At 38.9% G+C, this 16532-nt stretch overlaps 1 protein-coding gene across 4 annotated transcripts in view; it reads right to left on the reverse strand.

The window, feature by feature from the left end:
• Positions 1-220: 220 nt before the first annotated feature.
• LOC126094478 (uncharacterized) overlaps positions 221-16532 on the reverse strand; it is an 81300-nt gene continuing 64988 nt past the window's right edge. For all 4 annotated transcript variants that reach the window (XM_049908874.1, XM_049908881.1, XM_049908891.1 and 1 more), the window contains 2 exons: positions 4496-4704; positions 221-4339 (listed from right to left, as the gene is read on the reverse strand). In XM_049908874.1, coding sequence (XP_049764831.1) covers positions 4051-4339; positions 4496-4704 — 498 coding nt within the window. In that variant the 3' untranslated portion in view covers positions 221-4050. The remainder of the gene's footprint in view (positions 4340-4495; positions 4705-16532) is intronic.

Genomic DNA, 16532 nt, shown 5'->3' on the forward strand with positions numbered 1-16532 from the left:
ACCACCCTCAAGGATACGTGATTATACTGCTACTATGGCAGGGTTTGGAGGTACTTTCTTCCTTCAGAACATTACATCTTATAATTTTCCAATTTTTCTATTTCTTCTGAAGAAGTTTTTAGTTACTAATTAAACATTCATTCCCATCCCAGGAACCATTATCATTCATTTTTACTATCTACTCACGTAGAGTTTTCCAGTCTGGCAGAAACAAGAAATGTAAAATTGATCAATGGAACATTTATTTTGCAGGAGCATTACATAAAATATTAAACAAAATACATATTTATACATATATAAATACAATCTAATGCAATGTAATAACTGAGAAATAAAAGAAAAATCAGCCTTTATATAATGCAACTTGCCTCAGAGATTAAAATTTGTAACAATTCCATAATGTATCACCTATATTTCATCACATTAAAGCCAGGACACTCATGTACTCTGTTATTTACGTTCTATTTACCCATATGCAATGGAAGTTAAGTCTGGCCCTTAAAGTCTACTTTGAGTATTTTCACAAGTAAATGCAATTAAGTATGACATATCTACCACCTTATGCATACTTTTTAATGCCTACTGCTCAAAGCTGACAAACTTGTTTTAAAATATTATATAGCCAAGAAACTGGAGATCGAAGAAAGATAAAGATGCTCAAGAATTATTTTCCGTGGTTAATAATAATTAGCCATTTTCTGTATACATCCTAAATATTTTGAAGGTATTTTCTGCATGCAATACAAGTAAATATGTCTCAGAATTTTATAAATGACAGCTGTACACAGAATTCAGTATCTCTAAGATGATAAAACTTAAAAGCTACTGAAAAATACACAAACTTTATTCTATAATGGTACTGTAAGAGAAAGATAAAAGCACAGTGAAAACTCCCTTACAGTGTGATTATTCTCTTTCCACTCCAGATACCATTTAAGGACTAACATTTTGTGAATTACAGATGTAATACCTCATTTAAATAACATTTTGACAGAGGCATACAAAATATCCATATTCAAATGTAGAACAGTGCTCACATTTTAAGTGCTCCTTAGAATAATTCAGTATTGGCATTTCATACATATTATGGACATAAGAGAACAGTGACTGCCCCAATTCATAAAATTTTACAAATGAAACTATTTGTAAATTACAAATGCAGCTGGGAACTGTAATTTATGCCAACTTGTCAGTTTCAGCATCTTAATAACTGCAATAAGGGGTATTTCTGAAAACAATGAAGTGGAAATAATATTGTGATGGATATTCTCATTACTTTCTTCAGTAACAGGAATTACTTCAGTTGCAACTACATTTTTGAACAACATACTTCATACTTTTCTTTTAGTAAAGCAGCAGTGGAGGTTGCAGCCTCTTCTTTTAACCTGTGATATTGTAGAGCCTAAGCCAAGTTGCTAACTGTTAAATAATCAATATTTATTTTAACTACTCAATGCCAAAGGAAAACTTTTGCCAGCGGCCCTGACATGGTCATGTAGCAAGTATCATATTTACAAGAAACTTTAGTTCCTAAATTTCTTTTCCTCTCGCAACCACACTAACACAAAATTAAAAATCAGAAATATTGTAGTAGTTTTTAATGTAAAATTTCACAAATGCTTCAAAGGAAGGAAACCAAGTCACATTTCAATCTGCTTTCTGAATACTGGGTAGGTGTCAAAAAGAAAGTTTCAGTTACAAGCGTCTGTGTACATCCACAGGAACCAAGCCAATAACATGTAAAACTGTTAGTTTGAAGAATATGGATACTTCATCATCCTTCACCATAGCTCAACAATGACTGTCTTTGTATCTATTCACATGAGTATGAGGTGGAGCACTTAAAATACATTAAAATGAAATTTTACTGATCTTTTATGGCAATTTCACTGCTTTTATTGCACTGAATCTCTATCAGCTTATTGCATTATCTAGCACCATGCCACGTAAGTGGGCATTGCAGCACCTGTGAAATAGCTAAAAAAGTCTGCACAGTTTGCCTATACAGTTTACATTTACTTCTATGTAAAGAAATAAAAAAAAAAACAGGATACAGGATACAAAACACCACAAAACTGCTTCCTACACCAGAAGTAATTCACAGTATTAGCAATAAGATAAATACTAATGGTAACATTTACGTAAAGATTTAAATTCCATATATTTCCCCACTTCCCATTCAGATTTTAACATCCACACTTTTATCTATAATAGTGTTCTATTATAAAGGGAACAGTACGAAAGAGATATTGGTAATATGTGTAAAAAGAAAAAAATTCCTTCAATACAGTGAGTAGTTATGAAATAACAGCAAAAAATTAACTAACCTTCAGTTCATTTTCTCGAATATATTCATATGCTGCTCAATATATACTTTTAAAAACAAAGATGATGTAACTTACCAAACGAAAGCGTTGGTAAGTGACATCATCTTTGTTTTTTGATATATTTTTCCCACATGGGATGTTTCCCTCTATTATATTCAATATATACTTTTTAATTCTATTTAAAAATACACAAATTGTGTGTACATTTTGTTTCTGAGCAGACCATACTAAAAATGTTTCAATTAAGGACAGCCTTTTAATCTACACAGATTTGTGATTCTACTGTTTCTATTATGTACACGCAACTACACCGTGTTGCTCCTGTACTAATTTAGTGAACAACTGAGAATTGTGTGTTTTTTTCTTTCCATACAGACAGATTGCACTTGTGAGCACGTTCTTTTACTTTTTTTACTTGGGAATATTTGCGGTCCCAATAAGTAAATGGGAAACATACAAGACATGCTATTCAGCTAGTACAGTCATTTATACCCATTATAAAACACATTGATTTCTAATAACCACAGCAGCATAGGTGTTTAGAAGCTAATAACGATTGGTAACAGACATACAATCAGCCTTCAAAGTAAAACCTACATAACTTTCTTTTAAAAAATGAAAGACATGCTTATTTTCTAAGAGTATGCTTACCATAAGAAAACTAGCTCCTCATTGTGTAAACCATTTATCAACTGATCTGATTGAAAGAGAAGGCATATCTGAGACAAAGACAAGAAATTATGGAAGTCAGAAGCATGTGAAAATACTTTCAATCAACTGTCATATCAATTCATAGTGTGTTGATACAAGTTGCAGAATTCTCATGGAAGACCTTAGGCAAGGTACTTCCTGATACAATCAGCATGAGCTCCATTAAAATGCCCCTTCTTTTCACCTGTTGCACACTGAGGCAACATCATATTTTGAATTTATCTTCACAAAATAAAATTAAAAAATGGTAATGTAAGACAAATGCCCTAATGCCATTAAACATTTTTAAAGTAACTCAACAAGGTTTTCCACTTCCATGTTTGATTTTTGATACTGATAAGGCAATACAGTGCTTCCATTTAACACTGTTCACGCCACCCAATAAATCCATGAAGTGAAACAGAAGGCACCTTCAGGGAGCTGTAATTACCCTGGCGTACATAAGAATTGAACACACTGAATATTAATTGTCAGACTGTTAGGCTTTATACATATTTTGGGTGTATGACTAAAATAAGATGATGAACTCACAATATAAAAACTTTAACTTATACTCTTCAGCTGATAAATTATTGAATCTCCAAATATGTGAAGTGTCAACAAGATACAAATTTGATGTGTTGATATCGGAATAATATTAATATAAGCACTTAACCACCTTCAATAGTGAAAGTGAAGTATATAAATTCAAAAATATCTTTCCTCTTCACATACAACATTACTGAAGCAAGTAAGAAAAACTTGAATACTGTTATGTTTGTAAGACTTCCAGTGCAAAGCAACATTTATAAAATATACTTACAATTTATAAAGTATTGCACATTTTGTCAGAATGAAGCAGAAAATACAGATCAAATTATATGTACTGTATGCGAAGAATCAGAATTTAAAATCTAGAACTGAACAAAGTTTTAACAAAAAGAAGTCATGAAAATATGTAAATTCTGAAACAATGAACTGTCTGTCAAAAAATGTAAATGCATGGTATAATTCAACAAAAATCTTTAAAGCTTCATTGTTTTGACTCTCGAGATTCTCTGCTTCCTCTTCCACTGCCTCCTCTGTATCTTCTGTTCTCTCCACTTTCGTCTTTACCACCCCTATAATAATGGACATTCCCATTTGAGTTATAGTGCACATTACGGCGATGGTTGTTTCCATTGCTGTTAGAATACGAATAGCCGCTAGAGGCACTACTGCGAAGATTTGGAAGTGTAGGAACTGGACGCCCAACTACATGTGTCTCCTTCTCCAATCTACCCGCACCAGCAGGTCCATATCGATGAGAAACATACTCCGCCCTTAAAAAAAAGAAAGAATAGAATATTTTAGTGACTACAAATGAAGTGCAGTTAATACATTATGGCGTCTGTACTTATGGTACATATACAGGTTTCTCTTCCGTTTACATGTTTTCACATCACTTATTAGAAAGGTAACGGCAAATTAGCACTAACCCATTCCTGTGTGGCTGCGTGTTCTGACCGTGATGCCAATAGTTCTGAGAGTGAAGCGGTGGGAATCGCTGTGACTGTGTTTGCTGGTGCTGAGAGCGATGATGATTGGCTCCTCCACCTCTATGCGAGTTAGCTGTGGCACCAAGGTGTCGGTTGATGGCTCCACTGCCACCCACCGATTTGCTCAAGTTTGATTTTATGGTGGCAAGCTGGCAATAAGTGAAACAGACCTACTATAGAAATGAATAATATACTTATAAAATTCTGTACCTTGCAAACAAGTTATATTAATAAGGGGGCAGGAAGTGGGTGGGTGAGTGGAGGAAGGACACTGTTTTCATCATAGCACAAAAGAACATTTGAACATTTGTGGAATGTACATTTTTCACATTTGTCTCACAGTTACAAACAACTCAAACTTCTAAAAACATAGTTTTGCCACAGTAGTAAAATAGGATACCTACAACAGCAATGTCAAGAAACTGAAAAAGCAGTTAAAAACTACTATATCTTCTCACATTCTTCAATACCTGAAATCAATCATTTAATGCAAATTATAATATCTGGACATTTTAACGCTGATACTTAAAGAAGTTCCTATGATGTGAAACTTATATTAAAACATGATCATAACACAATCTTGAGAATTAATCCAAGTTACTCTTTGACATTGCTTTCTAAGTTCTTTTGAATATTTCAACATTGAAATTTTAATAGCAAAAAAATTCCTAGCCTTTCACTAGAATGGGCATTACATAACTCCCATTTTTCTTTTATCCTCTTTCCAAGAACATTATTATTATTATTATTCTTTATGGTGGAGGGCACTAAACAGCTAGGTCATCAGCGCCCTTGCATTAATGTTATATCGAAGAAGATTTTCATAAAATATGGAAGGAGATCAATAAACTGAAAATCCCACCACAGGAAACGTAAAGCAACACCAGGAAGGTGAGTTCAGAAAAGCCCGTAATAAAACCCCAGTAGGGCATAGCGGGATAACTAAACAAAATCATTGAGAAAATACCTGTACCTGTAAAGATGCTGTCAAGAAAGGGACAAATAAGCGTGGCTGGATGACGAATTAGAAATAATATGTGACCCAGCCACTCTGTGACACATTAAGAGTGCAAATCAAGTATTTTGGGAAGAATTCCAGACACCGCACAAAATTTTAAGACACAAACAATACTCACTTCGTTATCAGTTACAATTGAGGGAAGATCCTGTGGGAGACCCAGTTCAACCCTCAGGTCGTCATACAGAACACACTTGGTTAAAAGATGTAGCACTGATAGCTGTGTCCCACATCTCTGACATACTGGGGGCTACTCCTGACGTAAGAGGAAGCTGTGTGTCAGTGGGCAGTGTCCCACTCTATGCTGAGTAGGGGCTACTTCTTCACACCGTCACAGCGGAAGGAGGTGATCCATGGTCACACTGAAATTTTGATAGAACATAGTTTATTGTTCCTCACTTCCAGCCACTGGGACTCCCACCAACATATGGCCTTCCTGGTCACAAATGAAGTGGCAGCCTGCAGAGGGACTGAACAGCTGACAGGAGGAGGAAGGGAGCAAGCCTCCTTAGCAGCAGTATCACCAAGTTCGTTTCCCTGGATGCCTGTGTGCCCTGGAACCCAGCCAAAAATGATTTCTTTGTTTTGCTAGTAGGCAAGTAGGACAGCATCCTGCACTTGTTGCACCACCCAATCTGGTGGGTACATCTGTACAACAGCGAGAAGGGCACTTTGAGAATTGGAGCAGATGATAAATTTTTTGTCATGCCGCCATCTCATCTGCACCATTGCACTAAGGACAGAGCACACAATTCTGTGTAATAAACTGAAAACTGCTCTGGGAGCCCTATCCTGAGGACAGTGTCGGGGAACACGACAGAACAACTGAAAATATCTCCCTGTTTAGAATCATCCATGTAGATGGTAATAAAATCTGAGTGCTACATAAAATTTAATTAAATTTAATTTTAAAAACATGGTCTGGAGTACAATGCTTCTGGTAAGCAGTCAGTTCTAAAAGCAATCCGAGCCCTGGTAGTAGCCAGGGGGATGCCCTACTCCACCCTTGGCTTTGGATCTTAATGCCCCCTGACCTGTAATAATTCAAGGCTCTACCTTGCATGGATCCCAAATGGCTTGTGGTCGATGATTGAACAGCCATTCCAGTGACAGCTAAACAACGTAACTGGATGCTGGCGATGTAGGAACGACAAAGCCCTATATGCTTGGCATACCATGAGAAGAAGACGTCGAATAGACAGTGGTGGCTCACCAGCCTCTGCACACACAGTAACAACCAGGCTCGTGCGATTGGCCCCTGTAGACAGCCTAATACCCTAGCAGCGAACTGCATCCAGCATTTTAAGGTATGAAGGCCTTGCTGACCCATAAATCTGGCATTCGAATTCACGGCAGGGTCGCACAAGGGCCTTATCAAGTTAGAGCACACATGCTCTGTCGGCTCCCCAATACCTATGACTAACACATTTAAGGATGTTTAAGGCCTTGAGACATCTCAGTTTTAGTTCTTTAAGGTGTGGTAACCATGTTAACTTTTCATCTAAGGTAAGACCCAGATACTTCACCTTTTCCTTAAAAGTGAGATCGGTGTCCCCCAGTTTTAAAACGGGCAAATTAAACAGAGCAGGAATGATTAAAAGCAACACAAACTGTTTTCTCTAATGAGAATTTAAAACCTGTGGTGCGAGACCATTCCTCCAACTGTCTGATAGTCAGTTGCAATTGTCGAGTAGCCGTGGCGAGGCTGGAGGATGCGCAGAAGATGGAGAAGTCGTCCACAAATAAGGAACATAGTACTGGATGTCACACTGTGGTTGTAATGTTATTGATTGCGATGGCAAAAGCCATGACACTTAAAACACTCCCTTGAGGGACACCATTCTCTTGCTTAACAGGGTCAGATAAGACATTCCCAACCCTGTATCTAAAATATCTGTCCGAGAAAAAGGACCGTATGAAGGTCGATAGACATCCACATTATCCCCACTGATGGAGCTGCGACAAAATATTATGCCTCCAGGTAGTATAGTAGGCCTTTACCAAATCGAAGAAAACACTGATAAGGTGTTGCTTATGAAGAAAAGCTTGTTGAACTGCAGCTTTGAGCAGGGTCAGGTTATTTGAAGTGGAGTGATACCTCCTGAACCCACACTGGGAGGGACTGGGTAGGGACCTGGTTTCCAGAACCCAAACTAGGTGCCGAATGACCATAAACTCCAGTGTCTTTCCTACGCAGCCTGTCAGGTTAATACAAAGATAACTGCCAGGGTCTGTCCGATCCTTTCCTGGTTTTAAAATTGGGATTAAAATAGATTCCTTCCATGAGTTGGGACAGTCGCCAGTTATCCAAATTTTATTTAAGAGCTGAAGAAGGACTTCCTTCGCTCATCGATCCAACTGTTGTAACAAGCTGTAGGTTATCACAAAAATAAGCATCATTCCACAAAGATGATAATCTTCCCATGAAGACAGAAGATCAAAAGTATCACTCTGAAACAAGGGGTAAACAACAGCACTGAAAGTTATGAAAGCAACATATTGTGATATCTGACAGTGGAATATGAGAATATACAAATCATAATATGTATTACCTAATAAACTGACTTTTCTGATCTTGACCCACTCCTTTTTGTGAGGCTATGAGCAAAGTTTTCTGTACGAAACATCTCTTCTACTGAAGAGAATATCCCAGTCACCAGTGGCATCATATGGACACCACAAAGACTGAGATCATAATGACAAAACTGTGTTCAATAATGTTGTACCCAACTGAAACTGTCACTTTGAATGAATGATGTGAATGTCACACTTTTATAAATTGCGCAGAAATATAAAATTATTACAAAAATATGTCTATTTAGACTTGTCATCACCAAAACACAGGTAAATTAAAAATTTTCAAATTTTTACATCTAACTTTTAATTTTGTCAGTCACTTACTGTCCTGGGTTCCTAATTCCCAAATGAAGCATTTGCCCCCTTCTATCATCCCTGAAAGTCTGTATCGTCATCGAGAGATTATTAAAATTAGCAAAGTTTTAATGAAGCCAACAACTTCGTGCGTGTGTGTGTGTGTGTGTGTGTGTGTGTGTGGAGAGGGGAGGACACAGTGCACTAACGTGGGCAATGCTCTTTGCTCTTATCAACTGGCCGAATGAGCTACCCAAGCGTGACTCACGGCTTCACTTCCGTCAGTACCTCACTCCTACCTCTCAACTCCAATAATCATGGTAGGTCATGCCTGGATAGCTATCAGGAAGTTGCATATCAGCTGTTACGTTAGTCCTCAAATGACAGCCCGTTTAATGAGGTTCTTCACATTACTGACTGGCATGATGTAGGTAGAGGTCCATATGTGTAACACAAATTTTTCAGAGACAGCAGTCAAATATATGAATGAGATGGCCGTGAAATCAAACAGCCATGAAATCAATGGAGGGCTAAGATATTGTGGAGCTCTAAAAGCAGAAAGCCTAATGATATTCAGTTAGAAAGGAGCTTCATTTACCAGTGAGAGGGTGACAGACAAATACAACAAAGTAGAAGGCATTATAATTTTTGAATAAAGTAAAACCAAATTAATGGGAAGATTTGGTAGTCATTACCACTTGTAACGCCAGAAATGCATATCCTCCTATTTTCACCTATTGCACTGCAAATTTTTTTCCTTATTTTGTTACCTGAGGCTATAACATTTCTGTGTCTTTGTATATTGTAACTGTTCTACTATTTGTATATATATGCATTTATGTCGATGTATAATTGGTTTGTTTTGTGAATATTATTTGTATTTATACGCTGGGTCTGGCCTAGGGAAAACTATACTATCGAATGAATACATCGATAGGTCGTGTGGAGAACGAAAGTGTTTAGGATCTTTGGTAGAGTTAACTCTGCCGCGTGGAGCGCGGGCTGGGCAGAGAAACAGTCTGGCTGGGGTGGTGCAGTGGAGCAGGTGTGTTGTGTGAAGCTCCCGCGAGTTGCTGCGCTTTCGGGGTTTGGCAGCATGTAATTGTGCTTGACTTGCAATGACAGTTTCTGACATGGTGTCGGAGACGGGAAGCATTAGCTGGCGCACATCAAGAACCCGTTTCGTCTGGTGACCGTGTCGAGAAGAAGGCGCGCCAACATCCAGCTTCTGCAACAGCGACGGCCGACAATGAGTGACTGTCGCCACCTCCTCGATCGACGGCTTCAAACCTTCAATCAACCAACAAGGAAGACTGGAAGCACGTAAAGTTTTAGAACTGTATGGCAGACCTCAGCTTTTCAAACTTTTAAAATTGTTGCATCACAAAATTACAGCAACTTAGCATGAACCTTTATTGCTCATTGTCCCAATTGCATTACCAAGCAGGGTCCCTTTCTTTTCCGGAATGAACCCGAGTGTCGTTGAAATTCAAACGCCAGCATCATTCGATTTCACTGCTTTAATTTCAAAGTTCAGTTAAGGTATTCATAGCTGGCTACAATATTCAGATTACACAAGCACAAATTCAGAGTGCGAGTTTTGTTACCGTATTTTAGCTTACCTGTGACTGCAGCTCAGCTTGGTACGTACTAAATTTTACTATTGTTAATAGTTCAGAATCATTTAATTCAAGTTCAAAGTTAAATCTCTTATTTCTAAATTGCGTAGATTCAAGTAGCTTTTGAAATGATTGTTGAGGTAGTCCAAGACTAACCGTATTTTACTGAATTTCGATGTGCTTCAGAAAGAAAGCTCACTATTAACTTCAGTCACTAAATTAACTTTCGATTTTCCGGTTTTATTAATTCTTTTGCTAAATTAAGTCAGAGTGTAGCGAAATTTATTACTTCTGACAAACTTCCAGTTTTCACACTACACGTGTCAACCTTCAGTTGCCACGCTTCTAGTGCTAATTATATGTGTAATAACCTTTCTTTTTCAGTTACTATACTAATTGTCCTTAGGACTGGCGACCGTAATTTCCCCCAAATCTCAATATCTAATTACCGCTAGTTAATTGTTAACGTAACGGCCGCACATTTACTTTCTTTATTAACTTTATCCCTTTTCAAAATTAATTTCCACCTGTTTCATTAGCATTTTTCCTTTCATTTAGATGTAACACTTTCCTCCCTCTTTACCAACAGATTAACTTCGGTGACGATTGCTTTTCCCAAATTTCCATTAGGTACACGCGGTTTAATTTTTCACTGTCATTAAGGTCGATAAGTAAGTGGGAGGTTACACGTGGCGACCTGGTGACAGGACAATCTTCAACTTTGAGGTTGTTCTGGACACGAATTTTGCATTGTGCAAATCTCGTAACAAAGTGCTGGTTACGAACAGGCTGTCACGTCAGCGAGAATAAGTAGTGGTTCTAATCCTAATTATACTTGAGATTTGTTATTTATATTGAAAATTATTAAAATGAGTGAAGGCAACAATTACCAAAATTTGGTAGAGTTGGATAAGGAACAATCGATCGAACAGTGGGAAATGCGCACCGCGGTACCCATTGTTCAGGGGCAGGCGGCTAGCGTGAAAGACGCGACCGCCGAAACACAACAAAGAGCAGAAATGGAATTACAAACTTTAGAAAATGTTTCGGAATCAGAAGTGAAAATCAAATCTGAATCCCTTGATGACGAATACGGGGGGACAATTAAAGAGGAAGCCGCTACGGAAGTAAAACCGGTAGTTTCCGGGAATATAACTGATTTATTGAATGTTTTGATTAATGAAATCTAGAGTCAATCAGCAGAAATTAAAGCTCAGGCTGCCAAGCAAGAAGCTCAGGCTGAAAAAATTGAACGGAAGCTAGACAATCAGAACAAAGCTATTATTGTTAACAACAATTTTGGAGTTGTTAACACAAAAGTTGATAAAATGAAAGAAGATATTGTTGTAATTAATCCCAAAATCGGTAATCTTAAACAGGAAATGGTAAGCGTTCAGGCGGAAATTGCGAGCGTAAATACTCGTTTTAATTCCGAAATTAGCAGAATCGAGAAAAGTGTAGGAGAAGCAGTTGCTTCGATCATCGAGAGTAAGGTGACGGAACAAATTCAATTAGTGAAAAAAAGAGGATCAAAAGAAGGTGGAAACTTTAAAGGCTTTAGTGTCCGAGGTTGATGCTAAAGTGATAAAGCAGGCTAATATCTGCTAAGAGAAAAAAAGGAAAGTAGAAACGCTTGCGACAACCACTTGCCAAGTAATTACGAGAGTTTCGGAATTAGAAAAGAAACTTGACGAAAAACAGAGCTATGTGCCAATCTGTGCACATAGTTCGGAATTGTTGACGAAAGAGTAGCGGTTCCACCCCTTGAAAAAAGGCAGTATACACCCGACGGATTTCACTAAAAATTGTGAAAGAGTTTTATCCAGGTCATGGACTAATAAGAGAAAAATTAATGCGGTTATTGATGTGCTGGCTGGTGATGCCAAGCGTTGGGGCTTAAACCTCAACATTACCAACCTGACTTTTGACGAGTTTAAAAATTTGTTTCTGGCTGAATACTGGTCAGAGCAAAAACAGCAAAGTGTCTGGCGCGAATTTGTCGTATCGAGGCCTTTCGATGCGAATTCGCGTGGCTCGATGAAGGAGTTTTGTGAGGCTGGATCCGCAAGTTGGAATATTTGCGTGATCGCCGCACGGAATCCGAAATAGTCTGGGAACTCTACAAGAAGCTTCCAGATGATACAAAATGCTACGTAGGAAGCAATTACAGGACAATCAATGATTTCCTGGAAAGAGTTAAGGACGAGGACAATTGGCGCAATAATCGCGACAGTGGTAGAGGCCGTGGTAACAACAACAGGTACCACAGCAACCACAAAAATGATAACTATGGGAATAATGCATACCGCAATCTTGGCAGCAATAACCTTAGTGGTTTGGGTCGTAATGACAATCGGTACAATGCAAATAATAACAGGAATGACGGAAACCAGTATCATACTAGCGTGATACGGGCTTTGCAGAATAGTAATAACGCCAGAGGGTGTGATCAGCCGCCTCAGCAGCATCCGGGGAGCGTATCTGCTGGGACGAGACAGGGAAACCATTAGCCGCGCTGGTGAGGGGTCGACCGGGCGTGGAGAAATTTTGGCGGCCCAATAACAGGAGAAAACCCAGGTGTCGTCGTTATGAAAATTCCGTGTGGAATAATCAACGGCGGGAGAGTGTGCCAGTGTTAGGAGAAAGGAGTGCGCCCACAAGTAGTAGATCAGCTGTATACACGGCAGTAGGAAGTACATTCACTGTCAGTGAGAACAATTTAAGTAGTGTTCCGGAAATCGATTATAAAGTGGCAGCTGTAATACCCACAGCGGAGCTGGAGATTGAGTTTAATAATGATTCACAAGTGTTGAGAGAAGATAAGATGTCGGATAAAACGTCCGTCATCGAGCGAGGGGATGCAGAGAGGGATGAGGTCTGGTTAAGGCAGTTCGGTCACTTATACGACGAACTAAGAGATTATAGGGGCCTGTATGGGAGAAGTGTTTATGGGGAGCGCGTGCAGGATTTTCCGCGTCTCGTCCTGCAGGAAGATAGTGTTTGTGAAATGATAGAAAGTTCTGGCCCTAACCGAAAGACTTTACCAGAAAAAGTTTATGTTAATGGGGAGCACGAGCAAGATTCGTCGTGTTTCGTCCCGCAGGAGTTAGATGTTGAAGTAGTAACGGAAAGTTCTGGCCCTAACCAGCAGACCTTCCCGAAAGTTTCAGTGGTAGAAGTAACCGACCCATCCAACGCAAACCTCCAGTTTAAACATTGCGAAAGTATTAAGGAGAAAGATTACGAGAATTTTAGTGGCAGCCGGACACGATTGGTAGAAAAGCACGTATATTACAGCGTGTATGAGGTTAGGGCTGACGTTATACAGTCGGACGATAGCAGTGTGGGTTGCACAGATCTAGAGGAAATAATTGCAGAAACTACTGGGCACATTCCTCCAGGTAGATTGGCGGATGAGATCAATCTGGCCAAAGAGGAATCAACGAAGGTGACAATTAGTGAAATGATAGCAAAGCAACACTCACTACTTGACGAGTTACAGGAAAAGGTTTCGGTATTGGAGGCGAAGCTACAGACTAAGCCTCAGGACAAACGTGTTGAAATTAACACTGTATGTGAACAGAGGCTGAAAAAGCCGCCAGATAAGCCGGATTTAGGATCAAAGCCGGATGGTTTTTCTGGAATGACCTGGATATAGACGAGGATTTACTGTGGGAAAATAAAGAAACAGTCGAGGACAAGTGTAGACAGATAGTAGTGTGTGTTAATATGCACGACCTACAACTAAACGTGTTGATTGACACCAGTGCAGAATTGAGTGCTGTATCTGGGACAATATTTGAGTTACTGGAAGACAGACCTGGCATCGTAGTTATGCCAGTAACAGGAGTGAAAATTATCGGTGCTACTGGGAAGGCCAGTAAACCGCTCACAAAACAGATTTTTGTCAACTTCGAGATCTGAGGGGCACGATTTGAACAAGAGTTTGTTGTCGTGCCAGACTTAACTACGGAAGTAATTATCGAGTTAGATTGGCTATTAAAGTACCGTGCAGTGATTAATTGCGAAAGCAAAACTTTGACATGTACGTCACGTCACAAGATAAAGCAATAGTAATTAGTTTTGACGAGGCAGGAGACGGTGTGCATAGGCAATACCAGCCTATACACATTGTTAACTGGCCGGATGACATTGACGTAGAAATGAATTTGAACTGCCGTAACGTGAGGAATCTCGGCATTGACAAAAGTGTAGAAAGTGAATTGGAAGAGATAATCAAATTCCCTCCACGGATTGACATTAGTATTGGTGTGAAAAAAGATCGTTTGCGAGAAGTAATGAAGCTAAAAGCCGATGCTCGCATACGTCGTCATGACGCTAAAGCGCGTTTTGCTAAGTTTGCAATCGGAGACTTGTTGTTGTTGTTGTGGTCTTCAGTCCTGAGACTGGTTTGATGCAGCTCTCCATGCTACTCTATCCTGTGCAAGCTTCTTCATCTCCCAGTACCTACTGCAACCTACATCCTTCAGAATCTGCTTAGTGTATTCATCTCTTGGTCTCCCCCTACGATTTTTACCCTCCACGCTGCCCTCCAATACTAAATTGGTGATCCCTTGATGCCTCAGAACATGTCCTACCAACCGATCCCTTCTTCTGGTCAAGTTGTGCCACAAACTTCTCTTCTCCCCAATCCTATTCAGTACTTCCTCATTAGTTATGTGATCTACCCATCTAATCTTCAGCATTCTTCTGTAGCACCACATTTCGAAAGCTTCTATTCTCTTCTTGTCCAAACTATTTACCGTCCATGTTTCACTTCCATACATGGCTACACTCCATACAAATACTTTCAGAAACGACTTCCTGACACTCAAATCAATACTTGATGTTAACAAATTCCTCTTCTTCAGAAACGCTTTCCTTGCCATTGCCAGTCTACATTTTATATCCTCTCTACTTCGACCATCATCAGTTATTTTACTCCCCAAATAGCAAAACTCCTTTACTACTTTAAGCGTCTCATTTCCTAATCTAATTCCCTCAGCCTTACCCGACTTAATTCCACTACATTCCATTATCCTCGTTTTGCTCTTGTTGATGTTCATCTTATATCCTCCCTTCAAGATACCATCCATTCCATTCAACTGCTCTTCCAAGTCCTTTGCTGTCTCTGACAGAATTACAATGTCATCGGCGAACCTCAAAGTTTTTATTTCTTCTCCATGGATTTTAATACCTACTCCGAAATTTTCTTTTGTTTCCTTTACTGCTTGCTCAATATACAGATTGAATAACATCGGGGAGAGGCAACAACCCTGTCTTACTCCCTTCCCCACCGCTGCTTCCCTTTCATGTCCCTCGACTCTTATAACAGCCATCTGGTTTCTGTACAAATTGTAAATAGCCTTTCGCTCCCTGTATTTTACCCCTGCCACCGGAGACTTAGTACTTGTACTAAGTACTTAGTACTTAGTACTTGTAAAAGCTCATGAGAAATCGAGCAAGATAGACAATGAAATCTCTTAATTTAAGTTTGTTTATAATGGACCATATAAAGTCATTGGTATACCTCACACAAATGCTTATTGCTTAGAGTATCCTAGCTTTGGAAAACGATTAGGTATACGGACTATTGTAGACTTGAAATTATACCAACCTAGGATCGATTAATACCACACAAAGGGTAATTTGTACAGTATGTAAATATAGAGTGTAAGATTAAACGATCTGCTAGATTGCCATGCTTTTGCCTGACCAAGAGGACATTAAAGAAGTTGTAATTAATAAGTAATTAATTTTTACTAAATGATTTAAGAGAAACTGATTATTAATCTACTGAAAAATCCAAGCTGCTAGTTTAAGTTTTCAGCTGAGTCACAGTAGTAGATTAAGGAATGTAAATATGATTTTGTAACTAGCTGTATGATTTAATGAATGTGTGATTTACTAGTCATTGCCGATTTACTTAGATGCTGTTTTAAGTTTCAGGCTAGTACATGTGTGTGATGATGGACAGTGTCGAGTTATCCACTGTGATAGTGTTAATGGACTCTTTGAGATTACCCAGGAGTGAGTTTTTCCGAAAGAATTCAGTGAAACGGACATTCTGGAAATACCGTTACAAGGGCGAGTGAGATCAAGCGTGCCGCACAGGCGGGCGCAACAATACTGGCAAGGCAGAGCCGCTGTCGGCTCTTGTGCCGCTGTCGGCTCTTGTGCCACTGTCGGCATTCTTTGTACTTGCGAGTACGGAAGGCGGAGTTGTTTTTCTTCCCGTACAGCTGATGTGAAAGAATTCTGCTGTCAATATTTATGTTTTTGTCGATCTGCTGTATATTATTTTCTTGTTTAATGTTAAGTGGACTTTCATGGCGAGAGTATTAATTATGAAAAGGTTATATAAAATGTGTATTCTATGTAATTAATAATTAATTTACGTATTTTGATCTACCTGTTTTTATGACCATGTACTCTGATTAATTTTGTAAATAGTATTCCATTTCTTGAT

This window comes from Schistocerca cancellata, chromosome 1 (assembly GCF_023864275.1).
Source record: "Schistocerca cancellata isolate TAMUIC-IGC-003103 chromosome 1, iqSchCanc2.1, whole genome shotgun sequence".
Lineage (NCBI taxonomy): Eukaryota > Metazoa > Arthropoda > Insecta > Orthoptera > Acrididae > Schistocerca > Schistocerca cancellata.